General features: G+C 31.7%; 8 protein-coding genes and 1 long non-coding RNA gene across 12 annotated transcripts; 4 read left to right on the forward strand and 5 right to left on the reverse strand.

The window, feature by feature from the left end:
* The first annotated feature begins 115 nt into the window (after nucleotides 1-115).
* LOC126925754 (uncharacterized) lies at nucleotides 116-7072 on the forward strand. Its single transcript, XM_050741691.1, has 6 exons — nucleotides 116-706; nucleotides 1858-2513; nucleotides 3540-3789; nucleotides 5574-5822; nucleotides 5894-6141; nucleotides 6231-7072. Exons 2-6 carry the CDS (start codon nucleotides 1859-1861, stop codon nucleotides 6434-6436), a joined length of 1608 nt encoding a protein of 535 aa, XP_050597648.1. The 5' UTR covers nucleotides 116-706; nucleotide 1858; the 3' UTR covers nucleotides 6437-7072.
* On the reverse strand, nucleotides 4388-5003 carry LOC126925842 (uncharacterized). Its single transcript, XR_007714139.1, has 2 exons — nucleotides 4744-5003; nucleotides 4388-4653 (listed from the first exon to the last, which is right to left on the reverse strand). It is a non-coding gene; the product is annotated as an uncharacterized LOC126925842 (long non-coding RNA).
* Nucleotides 6924-8109, reverse strand: LOC126925797 (myotubularin-related protein DDB_G0290005). The gene is made up of 2 exons (XM_050741783.1): nucleotides 7440-8109; nucleotides 6924-7353 (listed from the first exon to the last, which is right to left on the reverse strand). Exons 1-2 carry the CDS (start codon nucleotides 7883-7885, stop codon nucleotides 7011-7013), a joined length of 789 nt encoding a protein of 262 aa, XP_050597740.1. The 5' UTR covers nucleotides 7886-8109; the 3' UTR covers nucleotides 6924-7010.
* Nucleotides 8110-8113: 4 nt separating this feature from the next.
* Nucleotides 8114-8803, forward strand: LOC126925816 (probable DNA-directed RNA polymerases I and III subunit RPAC2). Its single transcript, XM_050741815.1, has 3 exons — nucleotides 8114-8281; nucleotides 8376-8473; nucleotides 8545-8803. The coding sequence occupies exons 1-3, from the start codon at nucleotides 8264-8266 to the stop codon at nucleotides 8753-8755; spliced, it is 327 nt and encodes a 108-aa protein (XP_050597772.1). The 5' UTR covers nucleotides 8114-8263; the 3' UTR covers nucleotides 8756-8803.
* Nucleotides 8382-12720, forward strand: LOC126925779 (testis-specific serine/threonine-protein kinase 1-like). Of its 2 annotated transcripts, none has more exons than XM_050741735.1 (6): nucleotides 8382-8494; nucleotides 10744-10875; nucleotides 11072-11375; nucleotides 11772-12331; nucleotides 12418-12507; nucleotides 12576-12720. In XM_050741735.1, exons 2-6 carry the CDS (start codon nucleotides 10780-10782, stop codon nucleotides 12621-12623), a joined length of 1098 nt encoding a protein of 365 aa, XP_050597692.1. In that variant the 5' UTR covers nucleotides 8382-8494; nucleotides 10744-10779; the 3' UTR covers nucleotides 12624-12720. The 2 variants fall into 2 exon arrangements, with proteins under 2 accessions (XP_050597692.1, XP_050597690.1); XM_050741733.1 differs by lacking the exon at nucleotides 8382-8494 and adding an exon at nucleotides 10471-10592.
* LOC126925794 (40S ribosomal protein S2-like) lies at nucleotides 8928-10349 on the reverse strand. Of its 3 annotated transcripts, XM_050741779.1 has the most exons (4): nucleotides 10229-10349; nucleotides 9536-9902; nucleotides 9245-9445; nucleotides 8928-9175 (listed from the first exon to the last, which is right to left on the reverse strand). In XM_050741779.1, exons 2-4 carry the CDS (start codon nucleotides 9899-9901, stop codon nucleotides 8951-8953), a joined length of 792 nt encoding a protein of 263 aa, XP_050597736.1. In that variant the 5' UTR covers nucleotide 9902; nucleotides 10229-10349; the 3' UTR covers nucleotides 8928-8950. The 3 variants fall into 3 exon arrangements, with proteins under 3 accessions (XP_050597736.1, XP_050597734.1, XP_050597735.1); XM_050741777.1 differs by having other exon boundaries at nucleotides 8928-9445; XM_050741778.1 differs by lacking the exon at nucleotides 10229-10349 and adding an exon at nucleotides 10007-10139 and having other exon boundaries at nucleotides 8928-9445.
* Nucleotides 12509-20407, reverse strand: LOC126925726 (uncharacterized). Its single transcript, XM_050741573.1, has 15 exons — nucleotides 20271-20407; nucleotides 20077-20199; nucleotides 18288-18439; nucleotides 17275-18219; nucleotides 16795-17206; nucleotides 16278-16720; nucleotides 16054-16193; nucleotides 15711-15973; nucleotides 15359-15610; nucleotides 14930-15273; nucleotides 14598-14850; nucleotides 14277-14511; nucleotides 13816-14189; nucleotides 13368-13631; nucleotides 12509-13268 (listed from the first exon to the last, which is right to left on the reverse strand). Exons 1-15 carry the CDS (start codon nucleotides 20404-20406, stop codon nucleotides 12910-12912), a joined length of 4695 nt encoding a protein of 1564 aa, XP_050597530.1. The 5' UTR covers nucleotide 20407; the 3' UTR covers nucleotides 12509-12909.
* On the forward strand, nucleotides 18544-20055 carry LOC126925791 (RWD domain-containing protein 2A). Its single transcript, XM_050741773.1, has 3 exons — nucleotides 18544-19030; nucleotides 19112-19558; nucleotides 19649-20055. The coding sequence occupies exons 1-3, from the start codon at nucleotides 18836-18838 to the stop codon at nucleotides 19883-19885; spliced, it is 879 nt and encodes a 292-aa protein (XP_050597730.1). The 5' UTR covers nucleotides 18544-18835; the 3' UTR covers nucleotides 19886-20055.
* A 169-nt stretch (nucleotides 20408-20576) lies between the features above and the next one.
* LOC126925811 (anaphase-promoting complex subunit 10) lies at nucleotides 20577-21500 on the reverse strand. The gene is made up of 3 exons (XM_050741810.1): nucleotides 21337-21500; nucleotides 21016-21268; nucleotides 20577-20934 (listed from the first exon to the last, which is right to left on the reverse strand). The coding sequence occupies exons 1-3, from the start codon at nucleotides 21359-21361 to the stop codon at nucleotides 20643-20645; spliced, it is 570 nt and encodes a 189-aa protein (XP_050597767.1). The 5' UTR covers nucleotides 21362-21500; the 3' UTR covers nucleotides 20577-20642.
* Between the last annotated feature and the right edge of the window lie 93 nt (nucleotides 21501-21593).

Genomic DNA, 21593 nt, shown 5'->3' on the forward strand with positions numbered 1-21593 from the left:
TTATAATGAGAAGAAAAGTTTCAATTCCTTAAATAACGATTATTCAAAATAAAAGTTTATTTTATAAGTTTATTTTATAGATTTATTTTATAAGTTTGTAAGTATTAAAATATAAATTATTCTAATCTTTTATTTGTTACAATATGTGTAATAAAATTTCTTGTTCTTGTTACGTGAACGCACTTAAGCGCCAAATCTCTGTTGCCGCACTGCGCATGGGCATACGCCCCCTCCTGCATCTGGTCTCGAGGATGCGTGCGCATCACGCCGCGTAACAATTGAAATACGAAAGAGAAGACAGTCGCGATCCGAAGTTGATCATGTAGATATTCCAAAAACGTCCGATCGCAAGGTGATTTCGCGTACAAAGTGGACAAAAAGGAATGAGTGTCGATTGAAAACGGGAGTGCAGTTCGCAATGAGACATATTTGAACCGTGTGAACCAGTGGCTATCGTTAATTAGTCGCGAGTTCTTCGTCACCGATAATCCCAAGCTTTTCTTTTTTTCTTTTTTTTCTTTTTAGAGAAACGCAAGCTCGTGCATCGATGAAACGTTCAAAATCCTTGGAAAATTACTTTCATATTGACGTTAGGACATCGTGATGAAAGTTGGAAGTTATTTTACGATTAATAGCTCCGTTTCGACGATCGCGGAATAATTGGTGATAATAATCTCGTCGAAATCGAGATACTAGGAGAATTAAGGTAAGTATAGGTGGATTCGATATTGTGGCCAATTTGGAGTATCGTTATTTAACCCATTAAAGACCAAGCAGTAAAATACATGCATGTAATACATAAAAATTGCGTAAATGCTATTAGAAAAACGTAAACAAAGTAGGTTATTGTTTTATCAGGTTACAAAAAGTATATTAAAATAGTAGGTACATTACAAAAATCCATTACACAAATCGAAGGTACAATAAGAATTTCACTTGAAAAAAATGTTTCATCGTAGTATTATAAAATACTTTCATTTTTTTTTTTTTTTTTTAATTTTATGAAAGGATAAAATTTAGATAAAAGAAGAAATAATAACAAAATTAAAATATTCCATATTACAAAAGTATACAATGTAAATTCGATAAAATCTGCTAATGCAAATCGATCGAAAGAAATTACAAATGAAATGCATTAGCGCAACTTTGGTTTTCAATGGGTTATCTACGCTATTTTTATATTTTCGCCAATTCTAGAGGGTTTTCACAAGACAGTTCCAATTCATGGTTTGTGCCTAAACTTGGTCTTTTAATTCAGTCGTCCTTAAGGAACAAATTCATTCGATTCAATATCGTACACGGCTAACACATTGGATGAATTTGTAAAAAGAGAAGAATGAATGAAATTTATCAAATTATCGCTTTATCGCATGTTTCCATAACGTTTTCTTTAAGTTTGACAGAGAATTGTAGGGACGTTGCTTAATACGTGGCTCTTCCATTTTCGCGATGCGTATCTAATACACGTATTTTGATAAATCGTTATAAATAAAATCACACGTACTGGGCGAAATAAGCGAGCTGTAACTGATACAAAAGCTAGAGTATAGGAAAGTATGGCGATTGGGTTTTGATAATGTTGCCACTTGCTATCAGTCCCATTACTAGACTGCGGATTTTTATATATTTATGAAAAATTTGGACGTGCAAAAATGCATATAATGTATAACGTATAACGCGAAGATATATAAAATATTCAAAGAGTATTTATTATAATATTTAATAGGCGAAACAAATTTCTATTCGGATTTCGCTTCTTTAGTGTTACGTTCATAAAAATCCGCAATTTACTTTCCTGGCACACCATGTACATATAATCATTAGTATAAGAAATGAACTAGAGCTTGCCTTCGACAGTATGATTGGGCCGTCCTCTGGCACGGGCGGTGTCCCGGAGCACGAGTTATCGGACAACCAGTCCCGTGTCGGCAAGAAACGCATCTTCGAGGATCTGGATATCGAGAGCTTCTGCGAGGAGGTCCAGAACGGTCACAAACGGTATCAGTACCAAGAAATCGAGGCTCCAATGGAAGTAGTGGCCTCCAACCAAGTAATAGGAGACACCGCGGCTCTATTCTCTCCGTTATCGGCCCAGGAAGCCGTCGACGAGTGTCCAGTCGCTCGATTGGAAGTACTTCTCGTGGACGGCACTAATTGCACCTGGACAACCGTCTCGGAGTTAGAATCCCAGCAAAACATGGTCGATATCGCGGCTTCACCCACCACATCCTCCTCGTCGTCCGAACACAGACAAGAACAAGTGATCCAAGAGATTCAAATCGAGGAAACGAGCTATCCTATTGGCTCTGACTATTGGGAGCCAGTTGTTACCGTTCCATCGCCTAGCATGCAACAGGGCAAGACCGATGTGTCTTCTAGTAGTCAACAACAGCAACAATTTGATGATCAGGAGACTGGAAACCTTTCCTGGTTGCTGGATTTCAAGTTGGATCCGTTTATCGAGGCTGCTGATGAAAAGTCCACTGTACCTTCGCCCAAAGATGTTCACAGTGGTGTGCAGCTATTCAACATACTGTCAAACCTTAATAGTTAGACTGCGGATAGTTATGTATTGCAAATAGTTAATTAGAGAAATGTATAATTGAGATTTGTATCGATTAAGTATTATATTATTTTGGTATGATATTTTGTAGGAAGATTGGTTAAACAGGGAATCATTTGTAAATTTAATTGATTGTATCTTCTGATAAGTCTTATCTTTATTTTATTCGTACAATATAGGATTTTTATAAGAGCAGATCACACTTTGAAGCATTATAGAGATAGATAGGCTTTAACAATTTTAATTTGGGTAATTGCAAATTAAATTATGTTGGACTTTTCCTACTTACGTGTTCGTCGGTTATATTGTAGCATATTACACGTCTTTTGTACATTTTTCCATCTTTGAATTTTTATTATTGCATAAACATCCGCAGTCTACTTAATTAATTTTATATTTCGTGAAATCGTGAAAAAGTTGACTTACGACTAGACCACGATTTCTTATGCATTTATGCGAGATTTAAAGGTATAGAAATCTAAGCATATAATATGAAAAATACGTAAAATATTCAGAACAGAGTATTTGTTATAACGTTCAATAGCTATAACGATATTCTATTCAGATTCTTTGTTTCTTAATTTGTGTTCATAAAAATGTACCATTTATTTATGACTTAAAATATTGTTAGAAATATAATTTATAAACTTCGATGCACATATACAGAGTCCGGCCGAATTACACGTAAAAGCGAATACGATGTGATTCCTTATACAAAAATGAGGAGAAAATACAAAATAAAATTCTTTCATTTTCGGCTTAGTCTTCGAGAAAATCAAATTTGAATACGGTTAGTTAAAAATCGACCTAGTACGTTCTTTTTCTCGGGAACAAAATTTTCTCTTGTGAAAAAATTTTATTCTATAATTCTTACTTTTACACAGGAAATCACGTCGTGCTCGTTGTTCCTATGTATTTACAAAATTATTCACCAATATAGTTCAAAGAAATCATACGTTTTATATTTTTTACGCAGGGAACAAGACAAGGGTAAATGGACGTTCTTATGGATCTACTTACGTGAACGACGTGAAAAGGAGTTACAACGAAAACGGATCGTCACATCAGGAGTCGAATCATAGTTACTCTAGCCTGGATAATAGAAATTTTGCGTCTTCCCGATGTAACGGCCCAAAGAAGCCGCCTTTCACGTACACAGAGCTTATCGAACACGCTCTTCGGGAAAGGGGAGAGCTCACGGTGTCAGCTATTTATCAGTGGATCTCGTGAGTACTTTCCAAGAGTATTTGAACCCCTCGGAAGCCACACTCGTCAATTCAATGAAAAAGAAAGTAGAAAAAAGGAATTATTATATATTCATTGTAATAGAACAATTTTCAATAGACTCTGTATTTCAACCACTAGAACTTTGTATAGGTACAGAATTTATAAAATAATAATTAGTAATAATATCGTAATTAATAATTTAGGTATTCATGCAAATTCATATTTTTGAAAACACGAATGGAACACAAGTAGAATCTTCTTAATGAATATTTTCTTTGGATATGTTATACATATCAAGTACATTTCATAAATCTTTCTACTTTTAAATTTCCTAGAAACGTTTATAGTCAAGGCACTAATCTTTATTATCAAAATTATTTGGTGAAAATTATCTGTGGCAAGCCTTGACCCAAATTCTCCATGAACACAAAATCCACGATGTTCTATTGAAATTAAGTTAAAATACGAGAATAGATGATACGGAAAAGAAGACATAAAATTTTAACTAAATTCGCAGATGTTAGAACTATAAGAAAGAAATAGAATTTTGTATTAGGTAAATATTGTAAGAAGAGGATTGAAAATGAGTTCAGGGGCTCGATTATCTATATTATCTATATTTGACAAACCTTCGATCGAACAGGTGAAAGCACAGAACCAGTAAATTGTGCACATTCGTGTTGGTGGAGAGTAGAGGGAGGGTTGAAACGAGCAAAAGAGCCGGTACCAGCTGGTACCACTGCGTAGCGAGGGCAGCGGTGCCAAGGGGTACCATCTAAGAACGCGACCCTCCCCGACCAGCTACCCCGCATCGACGCGGACCACGTTCTCGTAAATTCGTAGAAACTCGTTTCCTACATTTCCTACGGTTCGAAGGAGAACCATATATACTGAATGTATTACATAGTACACTTAGGATGAATCATTTCCAGGGAGATGAATTCGATACTTACAAATCTACAAAATGACATTTTTATAGATACATCTGATCTTTTATTTTATTTTCTCCCTTTTGATTTCTTCATTTTTGTGTATTTAATGTATGTATTAATGGTATTGGTTATTTAATGAAGAGGATCAAAGTGATTTAATAATGTAACTGATATATAAAATTCTCCTTACTGTATAGAACAATTAAAAAGTTTATTCTTTCTGAAAAAAATCAGTTGTTACACTGGGTACTTTGTACCCATACTTTGGATAGTTTTTGATATTTTTAACTTATTTTTGGTAATTAGGTCACATATACCAAACAAATTTTCAAATTAAGCGATATTTCATATTATTTGAACCCAACCATAATGAAAATCAATAAAAATCTATAATGTAAAGATGCATTGTTCTTTTTTTGTTTGCATAATCATTAGATACATGTATGTAGTTATTGGATCAGATAAAGTTACTATTTAGAGGCTTGTGCTTGGGGCGTTCCAGCGTGTCTTTCGTCTTTTCCTAAAGACAGAGAATTAATTAGGGGAGTGTGTAACACTCCGTGACGTCGCCGCAAGCAGGTGAAGAAAATTGTTCTCGTGGGGTGAGCACGCTTGTCGACGTTGAACCGACAAGTGACAGGAACTATTTAAACGTCTGTCATTATACAAATGTAGACATTCACATGATTATTTATTGTTCATTGAATAAGTGACAAAATTAGAATTTTTCTATATAGTAAATTATATATTGTAAAACAATTTTTATAAAATTTATCAACTCCCGCCTAAATTACTTATTTTTGTTTGCTATATTTGGAAAATTAATAAGTTATTTTTCTTATTATATCTAGAGAACACTTTCCCTATTACAAAAGCAACGACGACCGTTGGAAAAATTCTGTGCGGCACAATCTCTCCATAAATCCCCACTTCAGGAAGGGATCAAAGGCACCACATGGAGCTGGTCACTTATGGGCCATTGCAAATCGCTCGGGAGATCCTAGACCTAGACAATCCATTAACAATTTTAATGCTAATTCTTCCATAAAGCAAATGAGCAAGAACACTGTTGAAGTTGAAAATCTGAGGAAGAACATCAGGTAATTAATCCCTGTTTAGATAAAAAATTCATGATGGAATGTTTATTTACTTTAACCACTGACATTTTCAGTGAAATGAATCCAATAGATGAAGTAGAAGCGGCAACTGCTAGCATTACGCAACAGTCTTCGGAAGAAGAGTCTGATAATGTAGTGAATTCTGTGACGCTAGAACACTGTGCTGAAGAAATCCTTAGTGGTATCAAGAAGGAAGTAGAGGTACAATATCTTGTACCTATGATAGTCTCCAACAATGAACATGAATCAACCCAACCCAATCAACAAACACAGGAGCTTCATTATCCTGTGAAAGAGAGTGGTAATCGAATTAATTAAACAGTGAAGCTTTTATGAATAAGAGTTCAATTTTGAATATTATTGATTAAGTTGGTAAATATATCTTTGTAGATTTCCTCAACCCGGTATCAAAAGAAGTAGTTGCAGAAGAATGTGGACTTATCAGTGAAGGTTATCTAGTCACGGACCTAAATCCTACTACTTTGGGCCTGAACATGGTTGAACCAGAAATCATTACACCTGAAAATCTTTTTGGAGAGGAGTTAAGTTTCCAGTTCTATGAATTGTCGTCTCCATCGCAAATTCAATCTGCCTGACATATGGGGAAAAACAAGTTGCGATTAATTGTAATTGACGAGCTGCACGTACAAAATAATCAGGACTGCGATCAAGTGGAAAACAGAGAAGATATTCATAGTGGTATCGATGAAAAAGAATTTCAAGAATCGATGGTTGAAAGCTGATTTTTTTCAACAGTGCTACAGCAAGTCTCATATGATAATCAGAGCAAAAATGGTTATTACATTCCTTTGAAGATTCTCGAAACCTATGAGTGAGCAAAGTTGAATGAAATGCAGCATATTATTGCTCCAATTGTGCCTGGATATGTGTCTTATCGAGTCATTTAATACTACATATTAGTATAGTTTTCTTTTAGCCCTTACGGAATAATATGTACCGTTTTTTGTATTAGCAAAAGAAAATACAATATTTACTACGAGCTGTAAATATTATTATTGTTTTAAACTCTGATTACTTTGAAAGTTTTATATCTGGAGAAGTAGGAATTCAACTAACAGTGGATGTTTGTAAAGTGTTCATTTTACTATGTAGAAATTATTTTACAATACAACACGTTTTCATCAAACTGTCTGTTTCGTAGGTTTTTAATTATTTTTGTTGAGAATTTGTTTCATCTTCATCTTCCTCTGCTTTATTACTTTCAGATTGTCTAAGCAATCGTTCTGCTAATTTCTTTTCTCTCTCCAATGCCTTTGCTTTCTTCAGTTCCTTCTTTAACTTCTTCTCATCTTTTTCTGCCATAGACACTGCCTCTGTTAGTTTTGCTGTGGACATAGTTCCTTGAGCTATCAATTGACGTCTAATCTCTTCAATCTTACGTTCCCTTCGCTCTTTAGCTTCCAATTCTGCCTTCTGTTTTTGAGCTACTTTTTCTTGTACCTGAGCTATTAATTGCTTCATGGTGGTCATATTCTTTTCTATTTGCGCTTGCCTATAGAAAGATATATATTTAGACATTTATTGTTATATTATAGTATATATATATATATATATATATATGTTACTATTTTTACATACCTAGCTAACAATGCCTCTTCTTCCATCTTCTTTTTTTCTTTAATCTGTTGTAATCTTTCTTGAATATTTAATGGATGTGCAAGACTTTCATATTCTTTCATGTCTTCTACTTCTCCAGGAGTAGGCCAAGCCAATCCTGCAGGTACTCCTAGAGCTTCCATTCCATACCTCCCTAATATTCGTTTCTTGTATTTGACTGTCTCATGAAACCAATCTTGTGGTTCATCGTAAGGCTTCTTCCCTAACAATATATTCCTATGTGCTTCTGTAAGTCTCGATTTATTTCTCTTTCTTTCTAAATCAGCATTATCTTTCTCTTCTATGATGACAGGTTCCTCGTCAGCGGATTCAATAATTGTTCTTCCCTTTGAAAAATAACATTTTGGACCAATATTTTGAAATCTTAACTTCAATGGCACATTGAAAATTAGCTGTTTTACAGACATTTTTTTGTCCTCTTTTTGTTTATTTTCACGTTGTTTATTATATTAATAATGCAGAATTATTAACAACTTTGGAATTAGGTAATGAAAAATGTTTCCCCTATTTAACTAAATCATCGAACTATATTGTTTTTTGCAATTAATGAAAGTTATAATTAATATTTCTTATCAAGATCATTAAATCTATCTTGCAATATACTAAGTGAATATGAACATAAAGTAAATAGGTTATGTCAAGTTATATATCTAACATTACGTCAGGTTAAGTTACGTAGTATAACAACGTCTGTGTATCCAACGAGGTTGTGACGACGTTGATGATACTGTGAATTTAATATTATAATAATATATTTTACAATAATTAGTTTAATAGTTGATAAAATGGGTCGATTAGCAGAGGTACGATATTTATTAATATTAAATTATGTAAATTATATGTTTTGCAATGTAAAATATAAAACATAACCTATTATCGAAACTATTTTATATACAGGTGGTTAGCGAACAATCATCCGAAAAATGTAAAACTTTTGTATTCATGGGTGAAGGTTATACTTTGGGAAATTCTTTAGTAGCAGTAATCTCGCAAAAGTACGCCGCATTAATTAGAACGTAAGTTCAACCATAAATGGATCATTAATTATTAATCATCTTTATTATAGTCCTGATGTGGAGTTTTGTGCTTGTTTCGTCAATCATCCAGCAGAAGGAAACATATACTTGAGGATTCAAGCGAAAAATGGAAAAGCTATAGACATACTAAGAAAAGGATTACAAGATTTTGAAAAGATTTGTGATCATACTTTAGAAACATTCAACAATGCTTATGAACAATTTAAGACTTCTAAAGATATGTTTGTAGATAATACGTAGAGATACTATTTTTTACAGAAATATATAATTTATTTGATTTTTATTTTACATGTGTGTTCTGTAAATTTTTGCATCTTTATATACCATAAGTGCATAAACATCTACCAGTCTACCTATAAAATATGGTATGTAATGAAAATGGGAAAGAAAAGGGAAAATGACCAGAATTAGGTAATTTACATGGAAGTTTATTTCTTAGGCAACCTCAGCAGGCCTTTGTCTGCCCACAACTTTGTGGCTTTTTGACAAATGGTCTGCGAACTCTTGATAAGGAGCTTTCCTTAGTGCCTGATCGTGCCAGAGATCTGGTGTTAAGTAGGCATAAGTTTTGGCAATAGCTGCATAAGTAGCTTTTGCAAAATTACCAAGAGTACAAGTAGATCCTCTGGCCGAGGTATAGCAGTCTTCTATACCAGCCATCTGTAACAATTTCTTAGGCACAGGTGCTGATACAATACCTGTTCCCCTTGGTGCTGGAATTAGACGTACCTGAACCGATCCACACTTGCCAGTAACTTTACATGGTACAGTGTGAGGGTCACCAATCTTGTTTCCCCAATAACCACGACGTACTGGCACAACTGAAAGTTTAGCCAGTATGATAGCTCCACGAATGGCAGTGGCCACTTCCTTAGAGCATTTTACACCTAGGCCAATGTGGCCTTTATAATCCCCAATAGCTACAAAAGCCTATAAAATGAGAAATTACTAATATTATCTCTAGTGAATTAATAATCATACTAAATCAACATTTGAAAAGCTATGCCTATATAAAGTTACCTTGAAACGAGTACGCTGTCCAGCTCTGGTTTGTTTCTGTACTGGCATGATTTTTAGTACTTCATCTTTCAATTCAACTCCAAGGAATTTGTCAATGATCTCATATTCTTTGATAGGCAAGGAGAAGAGATAGATGTGTTCTAAGGATTCTATTTTTCCATCTTTAACAAGGCGTCCAAGTTTAGTTACTGGCATCCATTCTTTGCTATCTTCTTTACCACGTCCACGACCACGACCTCGACCTCTGCCTCCACGGCCTCTACCTCTTGAACCTCCACGGTCACCTCCTCCACGAGTACCAAATCCTCCACGAGAACCAAACCCTCCACGAAAACCTCCACGCGCGGCTGGAGCAGTGTCCGCCATTCTGTTTAACATTGACAAAAGAAATAAGATTCATAGATTATTAAATGAAAAACTAAATAATTAAATAATGTATTTAATAAAATAGTTAGATTAAGTTTGGATTACGTTTTTAAACGGTAGAAATATTTTATTTGTTAGGGGGCAGTACTGCATTAACCCCAAAACGCGTGTCTCTCATAACTAATAGATTAATATTTTAAATATAAAATTTAATTTCTACAATATTTATTAAAATTATAGGATTTTTTATATTTATAAAAGTAACAAAAACGTGTTTTATAAAGAATCGAATAATGAAAATGAAAAAATTACTTGTAGCATACTTACGTTCCTTCTCTCTCCTGAGTTACGGGAGAAAGTACATCACCTCTCTCACATTCACCAAGTCGAATAAGTCGATATATCTCGATTAGATGCTACATCCGATATTTAAATATACATTTCAATAAAACACGAACTCTTAATGTTTTCATTTAACTAATTTTTTTATTAACTTTTTATCTCTTTGGTATCCTTTAATTTAAAAAAAAAATCATTTTCTTAACGTTTGAAGTAATATAAATACATATAAAGTAGGCCATGAATTCTGTCATCATGTTTTACATCGAGCATATTTAATTAGGCAAAATGGTTAAATGACATTGATATTTTCATAGCTAGAACTCTATTCCGCTACAATTGTTAAATAAAAGTAAGCAGAAAAACAGTCTTAAATTATTATAAAATGTATAAGAGTTTTTACACAACATTATAATAGTTCTGTTTTTTTAATTACGTTTATAAAATTATGAATTTGCATATAAATCTGCAGTCTACTAATCAGTTATGAATTATTATAACAGGATCAGTAGAATGTCACTTGTGGATCACGATATCTCATGACGACTTTGAGTCAGACTTTATCCGAGGAGGCAGTTTTATTAGCACGCGGTTATAAATTTCTAAAAAAGCTGGGAGAAGGTGCTTACGCGAAGGTTAATTAACCATCTCGCAAATTATTAAGATTATAAAACGATACGGTAAACGATTTACAAAAGAGGGGTATAATTCAAATTCATTCCTCCTCTCGGTCGGTAACATCGTTTTCTTTAGTTGGAATTATCAAATATATACACTTTTTTTTACAATTTTTCTTTGATTAATATAAAATTTGTGTTTGTTTAATCGTAGGTGTATCTGGCGGAGTATAAACCAGAATCAGATCCAGAAAGGAATAGTACTTTGGCTTGTAAAGTGATAGACACCGGGCTAGCGCCGAAAGATTTCGTCCGAAAGTTTCTTCCCCGGGAGCTCGACATCCTGGTGAAATTGAATCACCCTCACGTGGTGCATGTACATAGTATATTCCAAAGACGTACAAAATATTTCATATTTATGCGTTACGCTGAGAATGGCGATCTCCTGGAGTTCATACAGAAGAATGGTGCGGTTGCAGAGGGACAGGCGCGTGTATGGTTTCGACAACTTGCTCTTGGTAACACCGATATCTCTTTAAATCAGAGACCATATCTGTTATAACTGAAATTTAAAAAGTTATAGTATAAGAATTCATATTTTAGTTTAAATGATTTCTCTTACAAATAATCATTGTAAATTTAATATTTTTTAAGATTAACATTTTTTTTTTTTTTGTTATTGGTAACTATTGATCAGGAGAGTCTTAATCATCTATAGTAACTATTTATAGAGCCAGTACATTTAAAGTTTGATTTTTTAATAAATGTATTTTTTGGAATATTTTTAAGAATTAGAAATTTTAAAAACAATTACTATTTTGGTCCCTGCTTTAAATACAGTACATGATGAAATAAATAAGATTAGGAGGATTATTAAAAATCATGACTATTCTATATTAAAAACTGTGTTTCAGGTCTTCAATATTTACACGAAATGGAGATTGCTCACAGAGACATGAAATGCGAGAATGTTCTATTAACGTCAAATTTCAATGTCAAGCTTGCGGATTTCGGATTTGCTCGCTACGTGATAGATAATCGAGGTAAACGCGTTCTGAGCGATACTTATTGCGGTTCTCTATCGTACGCTGCCCCAGAGATCCTTCGTGCTTCCCCGTACAATCCAAAGATCGCGGATCTCTGGTCCCTTGGCGTCATCCTCTACATTCTTTTAAACAAATCGATGCCCTTTGACGACACTGATATCAAACGTCTGTACGAGCAACAAACAAATCGCAAATGGAAGTTCCGAAGTAAAATCGCAGAAACCTTAAGCGAACAAGTAAAGAAGCTAGTGACTCGTCTTTTGGAACCTGATGTCTCGAAACGTTGGAAGCTGGATCAGATATTGCACAGTGAATGGATTGCAATGGATCCTAGACTTCTGGTACTCACACCAGCTGAACAGACTGCTCTTAACAACGCAATGCAGGAGAGGAAGAAAATCGAAGAGAAATTCTCTACGAAAGATCCTGTGAGACTGAAGGATTATTTTTTCATCACTATATTACGGATGTATATGCAATTTAATTCTTTTTTATTAAAATATTTGTTTTTTAGAAATTGTTCAAAGTGGAGGAAAAGAAGAAAACGAACAACACGGCTAATGCAAAACCTGAAGAGGTCACCGTGATTAAGAAAGCTGCCAGGGTTCGTATTTTATTTTATTCTTTTTATTTTCTTTTGAAGAAATATATATAATTATTTCTGCTGCTTAGGTAACAATGTCTTCTGTAGCTGCTGGACCCATATTTAAACGCTCTTAACGTTCAGGAGTATACGTATGTTGAGCTTTGTATGAGTCTCCATGACCATAAACCATCAAGTTGCTGTCAAGAGAATTTTTCTACACCTTCATACATCTTGAACAGTTTTATACACCTCTTAAAGGTTCTATTTTATTAGATTCCTTCATACTGAATAACAATAATCACAAATCATTCATTGTACATTGAAAGACCCAAATATTAGCAAAATAATATTTAATATACTTTTGATTAAATTTCTCAGTTACATATCAAAGATAATGCAAGAAAATTAATTTAACAATCTTCAATTTCCTATGTATCGTGCTTTCATTAAAGTTGTATTATTTTTTGAAGTACATTGCACATAGAAATTATGTTCATCAACGAACGTCTCTACTTTTTCTTTGAGGGGAATCCCAATAATATTTCTAGGACTTGCTAATCCTTCAAGATCCCATACACCATCTGATAGTAATAACAAAAGCTGATTATTTGGAGATGTACTTATTTCAAACACGTCCGTGACTGGCAAAACATATTCTTGCAGATCTTCCCATGGCTGATAACGTAAGACCAAAGTCTGTGTGGTCAGTCGTAGAACGATCCACAAGGTATCTATTCTTGACTCCGCAAATGCTTCCATTATTCTTGGTATATGTAGTTCTACAAATTATGAAAGTATTTACATAAACATTCGTAGTCTACTTATTGACTATTGAAGCATTTCAATAAAATAGAAACATCAAATGAACATGGACAAACCTTTTGAATGAACAAGTTCGTTCTTTATATTATTAAATAAAGATATGGATACAGAATCAAAGTTTACAAATACAATGAGTTCTTTTTCGTCCATGACAATTAATTTTTTGACATGAAAGTCAGAGCCGTTCAGTGCAGATTTACTAAAACAATGCGAGGAAGAGTTTGTAGATTTGCATTGTACTGGTTGAATAATTTCAGATTCATTGGAAGCAACAATGGTGTCTTCTACGACTTCCAATTTATTTATATAAACAGCTCGATCTATAATGATAAAATATTTAAGTATTAATAATAATTAAAGTTACCTGTTGTTTAAGGGGGGTATACCACTTTGTCTGTTTCGAAAAATTGAAAAAATTCTTTTTATATATTTTTAAGTTTGATATGCATAAAATATTGTGGTGTGCCCCCTTAAAAATTAAAAGGAAGGATGTAAATGTAATACTTTGTAAAGCTGTATTAATGGTTTCGGCTGCCTCTAAAAATATCTTCATTTTTTCAGCAATGGGTAAAACACTCGAATAACTTGTGTAAAAATTCTTCAACTCTGCTCCTCCATAAGTACCTTTAACTATAAGATCTCCACGAATATGTAAGCTGTTTTGAAATTCAATTCCTGTTTTTATAGTTTGAAGATGATTATTCTTCTTTAACTGATGATCTACTAGCTCAGTCAAATTCACATCATTTATTAAACCACTAACAATGAGCTCAGATGCATTAATAGAACCTTGAAACTTTTTCTGACCATAAATTCTTTGATCCGTAGATTTTGTTAATACTTCTTCTATAGTATTTCCCATTACAGTTCCAGACACCCTAATTAATAATATTGAATAATAACAATTGAATATTAATTTTAGTTAAACCAATTTAATGGTAAATAGATTAAATTTTATTAATTACTCTATATCGCTAAACGTAGCATTGATAAATGTTTTTTGTCCCTTTATGATTGCATGTTTCTTCAATTTCGTCAAAGCTTTAGCAGCCCATTTATCAAAGTTGTAACCATTCAAATTCTCTGCAGTTAAACGTATGACTGTTTTCTTTCCAGTTACAATATTTTCTCTCAAATCGTGTCTCATAACATCTTTCTTGAGATCCAGTTTGTTAATCGTGTGTTTTGCAGTCAAGTTTCCTAAATTTTGCATATATTGTAAAATTTGTTTCAAAAATATTTTGACAAGAATCCTTTCTTTTATCTCATAATTTTATCATTATTACCTAAGACCTTTAATGTATAGAATGTCCATTTTGCCTTCACTTGTTGGTCTTTATCCTTTAGCAAAGAATTCTCAAATATATCATTGAGATCTGATAGTGAAGATTTTAGTCTTGAAACATTTGAGCCCACAATAAAAGGAACTTTAATATTATTCAAAGATACGGGGTATGATATTTCCTGTAACTTGGTTTTGCTTAAAACACGTTTTGAAATGTTTTTCCACATTTCAATATTTAATGTACTTATTTCATTCTAAAAGTGATTATTATTTTAATAATGATTTGTCCTATAATATTATAACAAAATATTTATATGATAATTCATTGCTCACATCTAAAATAACACTTCCATTTATCACTATATTTTCAAAATGCAAATTCTTTCCATAAAGTGTTGTAACATTTGTTGTCAACCAAATTTCTGAAAACAGTTTTTCTAGTCTAATATTATTTACATTTGTTATTGCTGGTTCAAGTGGAAATCTTGCAGATCCCTTAATGAAGATATTAACTGGAGTCTCATCTTCAGCAATTTTAAAAGAATATGGTAAATTTATTGCATTTGCTTCTATATTACCAGAAATTCTCTTTTTATGCAAATTAAGATCTTTCTCTGTGTCTATCAAATGAAATGGAAGATGAGAAGCATGTATATGATTCGTACTAAAATCGTTACCTAAAACGAAGTACTATTAATAAATTTAATAAAAAACGTTATATCGTTAATTAATTTTTATTAATTTTTATTAATTATAACTTACGAAATATTATATTTTGCAGAGATTTCATATCGGTGAGCCTTATAGCATTATCCAAGAAATCAGTCATATTAATATTATTAATGTAATCTACATAAACATGTTGTTCTAATATTAGATTTTTAATTATCTTGTTACCTAATTCTATGTAAAATCGAACAGGTAATCTAAGAGTATTTGTTTTCAAGTTTGTTGCTTCTATAGAGGTATTGAGAATATTAGGTTCAATCCATGAATTCACAAGCCTCTTCAAGTCTGTATAATTAAAAAAGAATTGATGAATTTACAAATTGTATCAAATAAAATAAGAAGTATCAAATAAAAATGTAATATTTAAAAAATTATCTTATTTTACCTGTTAAATTCAAATTATTCAGTTGCGTTGTAAATATATTTTTTACAGTGAAATTATGATAATACAGTTTCTCAGACAAAATAGATTTGAAAACTACTTTGAAATTATCAATGAAATAATCTTCACTCAAGTTCCCGACAATTTGTGAACTATTTAATTTTTTTACAGCAATAATATCCGCTATTAACGTTGTAGTTTTAATTTCCGGTGCAATAACAGAAATGGCACATAATGTTAAATCCTTTAAAAATAAATCTTGCTTCCTTTAAATAAAGAAAATATTGCTTAAATATATTTATTTTATATTAATTCTTGTACTAATGCAAATATTAAGTAAACTTACTCTGATTTTAATTTATTGTAAGAAAACTTTGTTATCTCTACATTTTGATGAAAATGTTTATTTCCAGATATAATACCAATATTTTGGAAATTCGCAGTAATCCATTTTTTAAAGCCATACACAGTGATATTGCTCCATTTCTAGAATAAAACTCAATTACTCCTTTTACTTATTATATCATAATATATTTCCAAAATTAAATATGTAAGAAATATTATACTTGCCATTTTTTCACTTGAAAGGATTAAGGACACTGATATATTATCATGTAAAGATATTGCATTTGACAAGGTACTTTTGATTGACCCTGTCTTACTAGCAATTAAGTCTGTAGACGTTAAATTATCAATCTTGACATTTTCTAAATTGAAATTGTTATATAAAATCATGGGCTCACTAATGAATATCGTAGGTGACAATCTTTTCCATTTTCCTTCTATTTTTCCCCTTAAATCATCAATATTTTTTATTTTTAGTTTAGGTGTTTTGATTGAACCAGTAACTATTGAGAATGAGCCATTTAATGGTAATAAAATCCCTCCTGTTGTTAAATTCAGTTCTTTAACTTTCATCTCTCTTATTGTTACATCTTGCTTTGTTAAGAATGTGGCAATATTTAATGGCATAAAAGCATTTGTTGCCTTTATGTTAGTAAAAATATGTTTTCCTAAAATAAAGATTTCATAAATTATTTTCTATAATTAAACAGTTAATTAAGAAATGAAAGTCAGAATGTATTACCAGAAACTAGTTGATCACCAGTTACTTTCAAAGCATTTTCCTGTAAATAACCTAAAGTTATTTCATTAATTAATTCAGAAACTATAATATCTTCTATTGGAAGACTTAAGAGAGGACATTTCCAGTTTCTTAGTTCTTCTACACTTAATTCATCAAAATTTAATTCTTGATTTGTCTTTATTGACATTATTAATTTGGTCAAGAAATTCATATTCTCCTTAACATTCAATCGATTGATTTTACACTTTGTTTTACATTTCACTTGAATTGTTTTTGCATGTAGCGAAGAAATAGTTTTAATCTTGGGATGCCACTTGTTACTAATATCAACCTTTTGTGCTTGAAATCTAAAAGCCAGTTTCTTATATTGCTTATATAAATCTTTTAATTGTTGTAAATTGTGTCTGTTTATCTGCAAAGGTAATAAAAATATTAAATTGATTTGACTTAATTTAGTTTATTAAAGATGCAATATCTTACATTATGAACACGAAGCTGATCAATATGACCTCTTAAAATTGTGATAGGATCTTTTGGCATTGGAATTTCTTTCATTGCTCTTTGAATTCTATTCTTGGCATTAATGTTCCATATTCTTATTTCTTCTTGTAAATTCTTGTTAGATTTCTTTTTAATCCATAGTGGTTGTTTCAACGTCCATTTATTATTTTTACTTCTCATTAGTAATAATTCTTCATTATATAGTATTACTCGACGAAATTGACTGATTCCAGATAATTTTGCATTTAATTCTACGAATCTCCAGCCATTATATTGATAGGCTACTATAGTGTCTTTATGTAAAGTTAAGAGCATAATTGCTTTCCTTGAAATAACTGGTAATATAAAATTACCAGAAGAAATTTGTTGAAATGGTATAAAACGATCGTGTATTTCCTTATAAATAACAGTGAAAGACTCTGTTGATAGAGTTAGATAGTGTTCTATGAAATGGCCTTCTGTTAATTGAAAGTAAGAAACATCTTCACTCAATGGCAATTTTTGTACCATTACAAATTTATTGGTTCTTAAGGAATACTTAAAAATCAATGTAGAAGGACCAGTCACTGCTAAATACATAAATCCTTTACTTTGGAATGGAATTAATTTCTTAGTACCAACATGAATGACCTGTATCAGATCAAAGTAATTATCAAACCAGATGTAAATTGAAATGTTTGATTGAGAAACTGTGCCTAAATGCAACCGATTCATTCCATTCCAAATTGTTAGATGATTTATATCATTCAACTCAAAATCATGAACTGGCTGCAGATAATAGTTGTTTAGAACTTTGGTGAAACTTAAAATAACAGATCCATTTTGATTTTGGATAATGAGAAGCGCTCCATATGGACAACTGTTTACAAATATTTGTTTTCCATTTAGCACAGGATAAGAGATTGTGTCATAAAAAATGTTATTCTGAAATGAAAACTAATTTATAAAATTCAGCATTTCACTTTGATTTTATAAAAGTAATAGAATGTTACATTTATCTGATACAAGGATACTTTAGAAATATCTAAAACTACAGCGAACCAGATTGTTTCAAATTCATTTTGAAGAGAAAAGAACTTAATGTCTTGGACATTTACGAAATTGAGTCGATTAAGATCATGAAACCCAGTGAATACATTAATACCTGTAAAAATTAATATTGAAATTTAAATTTAAATTCGATTTAACAAACGATTTATTTATCGATTTGGTGATTCGATTCGATTTTTGTTTATCGATTCAAATCACGGCGCTGTCTTACTAACTGGCCAATGTTATGTACAGGTTAAGTGGCCGCCGCTATCCCCATTAGTTCTTAAAAGTATCAGTATAGAGGATTCGTGGTAATCGTGATATAGACCTTCCCTTGATAATTGACCAGGATCACCGATTGAACGACCTGCGGTCAATTATCAAAGCAATAACACACGTGTGTTGTTATCTCACTGAGTCTCTGATAACCTTAACATTATTTATTTTTTTTCTATTTAAATTAGAAATAGTTTTAACGTGTACATCCATATGTGTTTTAACGAGCAATATGTCAACATACGAAGAAATAAAAGAAAATTTAACAGCTCAGGTTTGCGAGCTGGAAACATTGGAATCTATTTATCCAAAAGAATTAAGGATTACAGAGCGTGGAGTGTTGGCTGATATTAACGAATTCGTCAGGAATCCGATGCAGGAACTGCCTCAGAGATTGGAATACTCCATTAAAATTCCATTCAACGATGTAAGTTTGAAACAAACATTTTTATTAATATAATATATCAGTAGAATGTCTGCTAAAAATCTAGTATTTAATCATTCACAGGAATATATAGAATTATTTATTAGTCTATCATCTAATTATCCTAAAGAAAAGCCAGAGGTTTATGCAAGGAGCTCTTTTCTGAGCCGAACTCAACAATTGCTATTAAACCAGTCATTGAGCGATATTCTCGAACATCAAGAAGAAAATGAGCCTTGCATTCAAGTATTAATATTGTGGCTGCAAGATAATGGCGAAAATTTCCTTATAAAATCTAACAAAAATCTAGACAACGAAGTCACTACTAGGTACAAGAATAAAGATCAAAACAATTCAACGAGTTTTACCAGATTTTGGATTTATAGTCATCATATATATAGTAAACATAAAAGAAAAAAGATTGTTGATTTGGCAAAAGAAAATTCCCTTACGGGTTTCTGTCTGGCAGGAAAACCTGGAGTAATTTGTATAGAAGGTGCCTTTGAAGACTGTGACTATTGTTGGCAAAAAGTATCAATTTTTTAAATTTAAATAAAGAAGAGTCTTTTTTTGTATTTTCATAATTATAGAAAACTAAATTTTATATTTTGAAAATTTTAGATCAAATCTATGAATTGGCAGAAAATACTATTAAAACTGGTAGAAGAGGAGAAAGATTGTAAAGATATGATGGATATAATGCGTAAATTTAGTGATTTTCAAGAAATATTCTTTATTACTTCAGGACGTCATAATGATATGAGCCAAGTATTAAAGTATTTAATGGAACACAAATCTCAACATGTGTTTAAGGAATTGTTTAGTATTGAAGTTAAATGTACTGAACTAGCAAATTGATAGTATGATTAATGATTGATGGTAGATATCTATCATGACTTTAACAATCTTGTATAAATAAATTGATGAATAATTTGAATAATTAAGAGTATATATCTACCATGACTTTAATAATGTTGTTAAATAAATAAATATATTTGTAGAGAAAAAATATACTTGTTATTTTTCAATTATTTTTAATAAATACTTACCTTCTCCAGAACTCTTCTGTAATTCTCTTTTATGGCGGATAGAAATCATTTTCGATGTGTTTTTAATGTGTTCCGTAATTTTTGTATTAATTTCAGTTAATGTATTATTTAAATTTTTCGACGCTAAAAATTAGATTTCGAAATATAATATATGAATAACATTTAACTTCATTTTATCGTTAGAAATTTCATACCATAATCTAGCTTCAATTTTCCAAAGAAATTTGACGTATCTTTAAGTACAGCATTTAATGCATAATTTTTTTCGGTATATTCATGACATTTCACGGTGTTGATTAATATTAAAATAAGGAAAAACTTTAATATCATATTTCCACACTTGTTACTTAGAATGTTGATTCGCAATTAGAAATAGTTCATAGATGAAAAGGTGGTCTTTACATTCACTGTTTACATTTTTTCCCCTTCCAGGTAACAGGACTAATTCAAATTCGTATATATATGAATTATGTGTGTAACATACAATTTCATATTGTAACTGAATTCTAATGAATATTTCATTAATATTCCTTGTTATTACAATTTGTTGCACAACGATTGTTTCTTTATCTAACTGTAGCATAACGCAAAAATTCATTGGTAAGGAAGTGGCCTGCAATGTAGGGAGCAGGTGGTCCAAGAACATCCTGTGTGGGACTATAAACTTTAATTTGTCTCATGTGCGTGTCTCGTCCATTCTGATGGTTGCTTATTACTGCTATTTGTATCATAAATGTCCTAATAGGTCTATCATTTATGTCCTTTATGGGAATGATAACCCAACCACTTGGTTCATTCAGATCCATTACTTCTATTTCTTGGAGGTCATTAAAATTTGTACCTGCTCTGATACTTATCCTAAAAGTAATGTTATAACATTAACAATTATTTAACATTTATTACTTTCAAGTAACAAAAGATATATACAACATTTCTCACCTGCTGGGAGTATAACTTTCATCTAACTTGTAATCTGTGTATATACATATGTCACGAATCGTTGTTTTCCTTTTAAATTGAATGTTTACCAGATGTGGAAGTTGTCCATCAGACTGCCAATATGTCTCTGTTATATCATCGCGCAACTGATCTACGCCAAAGCCAGGCTTACAACTGGACAGACTCCAAATTGCATGGTTTCCAACTTCTCGCACACGACCAGCTAGCTCCTCCTGTATAGGATCTATTTCTCCTAAAAAAAGCATAACTATTACAGCAAATACCTTTCATTCGAGACATGATTATATACAAGATATTTACCTGTATTACCAGTCTTGTTACTCATTGTTAATTTTTTAAACTATAGGTACTTTTTTAAACTATAGGTACTTGATCAATCACAGAAACTTCTTAATACATTGGAAACATAAATTTTTCGTAAAATAGTAGAGAATTGGGTAATTTCTTATCAAATGGACTAGATGTCGAATTAGATACAATGCTATTTATTTAAAGGTTTCTGTCAAAGATAGAATGATGTGATGTTTATTCTTTTGCTGCCATCTATGACTAATCCA

The sequence above is a fragment of the Bombus affinis genome, chromosome 16, assembly GCF_024516045.1.
Source record: "Bombus affinis isolate iyBomAffi1 chromosome 16, iyBomAffi1.2, whole genome shotgun sequence".
Taxonomy (NCBI): domain Eukaryota; kingdom Metazoa; phylum Arthropoda; class Insecta; order Hymenoptera; family Apidae; genus Bombus; species Bombus affinis.

Excerpts from the sequence above, each read along its gene's own strand:
- LOC126925754 (XM_050741691.1), top strand. The coding sequence starts at position 1,859 with ATGATTGGGCCGTCCTCTGGCACGGGCGGTGTCCCGGAGCACGAGTTA. Across the intron at positions 2,514-3,539 it reads GCCCAAAGATGTTCACAGTG|GGAACAAGACAAGGGTAAAT; the intron begins GTGTGCAGCTAT and ends TTTTTTACGCAG. Across the intron at positions 6,142-6,230 it reads TTATCCTGTGAAAGAGAGTG|ATTTCCTCAACCCGGTATCA; the intron begins GTAATCGAATTA and ends ATATCTTTGTAG.
- LOC126925791 (XM_050741773.1), top strand. The coding sequence starts at position 18,836 with ATGTCAACATACGAAGAAATAAAAGAAAATTTAACAGCTCAGGTTTGC. Across the intron at positions 19,031-19,111 it reads TTAAAATTCCATTCAACGAT|GAATATATAGAATTATTTAT; the intron begins GTAAGTTTGAAA and ends AATCATTCACAG. Across the intron at positions 19,559-19,648 it reads GTGACTATTGTTGGCAAAAA|ATCAAATCTATGAATTGGCA; the intron begins GTATCAATTTTT and ends TGAAAATTTTAG.
- LOC126925794 (XM_050741777.1), bottom strand. The coding sequence starts at position 9,901 with ATGGCGGACACTGCTCCAGCCGCGCGTGGAGGTTTTCGTGGAGGGTTT. Across the intron at positions 9,446-9,535 it reads GACAGCGTACTCGTTTCAAG|GCTTTTGTAGCTATTGGGGA; the intron begins GTAACTTTATAT and ends CTCATTTTATAG.
- LOC126925811 (XM_050741810.1), bottom strand. The coding sequence starts at position 21,361 with ATGAGTAACAAGACTGGTAATACAG. Across the intron at positions 21,269-21,336 it reads TAACAAGACTGGTAATACAG|GAGAAATAGATCCTATACAG; the intron begins GTAAATATCTTG and ends TGCTTTTTTTAG. Across the intron at positions 20,935-21,015 it reads GAAAGTTATACTCCCAGCAG|GATAAGTATCAGAGCAGGTA; the intron begins GTGAGAAATGTT and ends CATTACTTTTAG.
- LOC126925816 (XM_050741815.1), top strand. Across the intron at positions 8,474-8,544 it reads GTAGCAGTAATCTCGCAAAA|TCCTGATGTGGAGTTTTGTG; the intron begins GTACGCCGCATT and ends TCTTTATTATAG.
- LOC126925797 (XM_050741783.1), bottom strand. The coding sequence starts at position 7,885 with ATGTCTGTAAAACAGCTAATTTTCAATGTGCCATTGAAGTTAAGATTT. Across the intron at positions 7,354-7,439 it reads GAAGAGGCATTGTTAGCTAG|GCAAGCGCAAATAGAAAAGA; the intron begins GTATGTAAAAAT and ends ATCTTTCTATAG.
- LOC126925779 (XM_050741735.1), top strand. The coding sequence starts at position 10,780 with ATGACGACTTTGAGTCAGACTTTATCCGAGGAGGCAGTTTTATTAGCA. Across the intron at positions 10,876-11,071 it reads GAGAAGGTGCTTACGCGAAG|GTGTATCTGGCGGAGTATAA; the intron begins GTTAATTAACCA and ends GTTTAATCGTAG. Across the intron at positions 12,508-12,575 it reads TGATTAAGAAAGCTGCCAGG|GTAACAATGTCTTCTGTAGC; the intron begins GTTCGTATTTTA and ends TCTGCTGCTTAG.
- LOC126925726 (XM_050741573.1), bottom strand. The coding sequence starts at position 20,406 with ATGATATTAAAGTTTTTCCTTATTTTAATATTAATCAACACCGTGAAA. Across the intron at positions 17,207-17,274 it reads ATCAGCTTCGTGTTCATAAT|ATAAACAGACACAATTTACA; the intron begins GTAAGATATTGC and ends TTACCTTTGCAG. Across the intron at positions 14,851-14,929 it reads ATGGAAGTGTTATTTTAGAT|AATGAAATAAGTACATTAAA; the intron begins GTGAGCAATGAA and ends AATCACTTTTAG.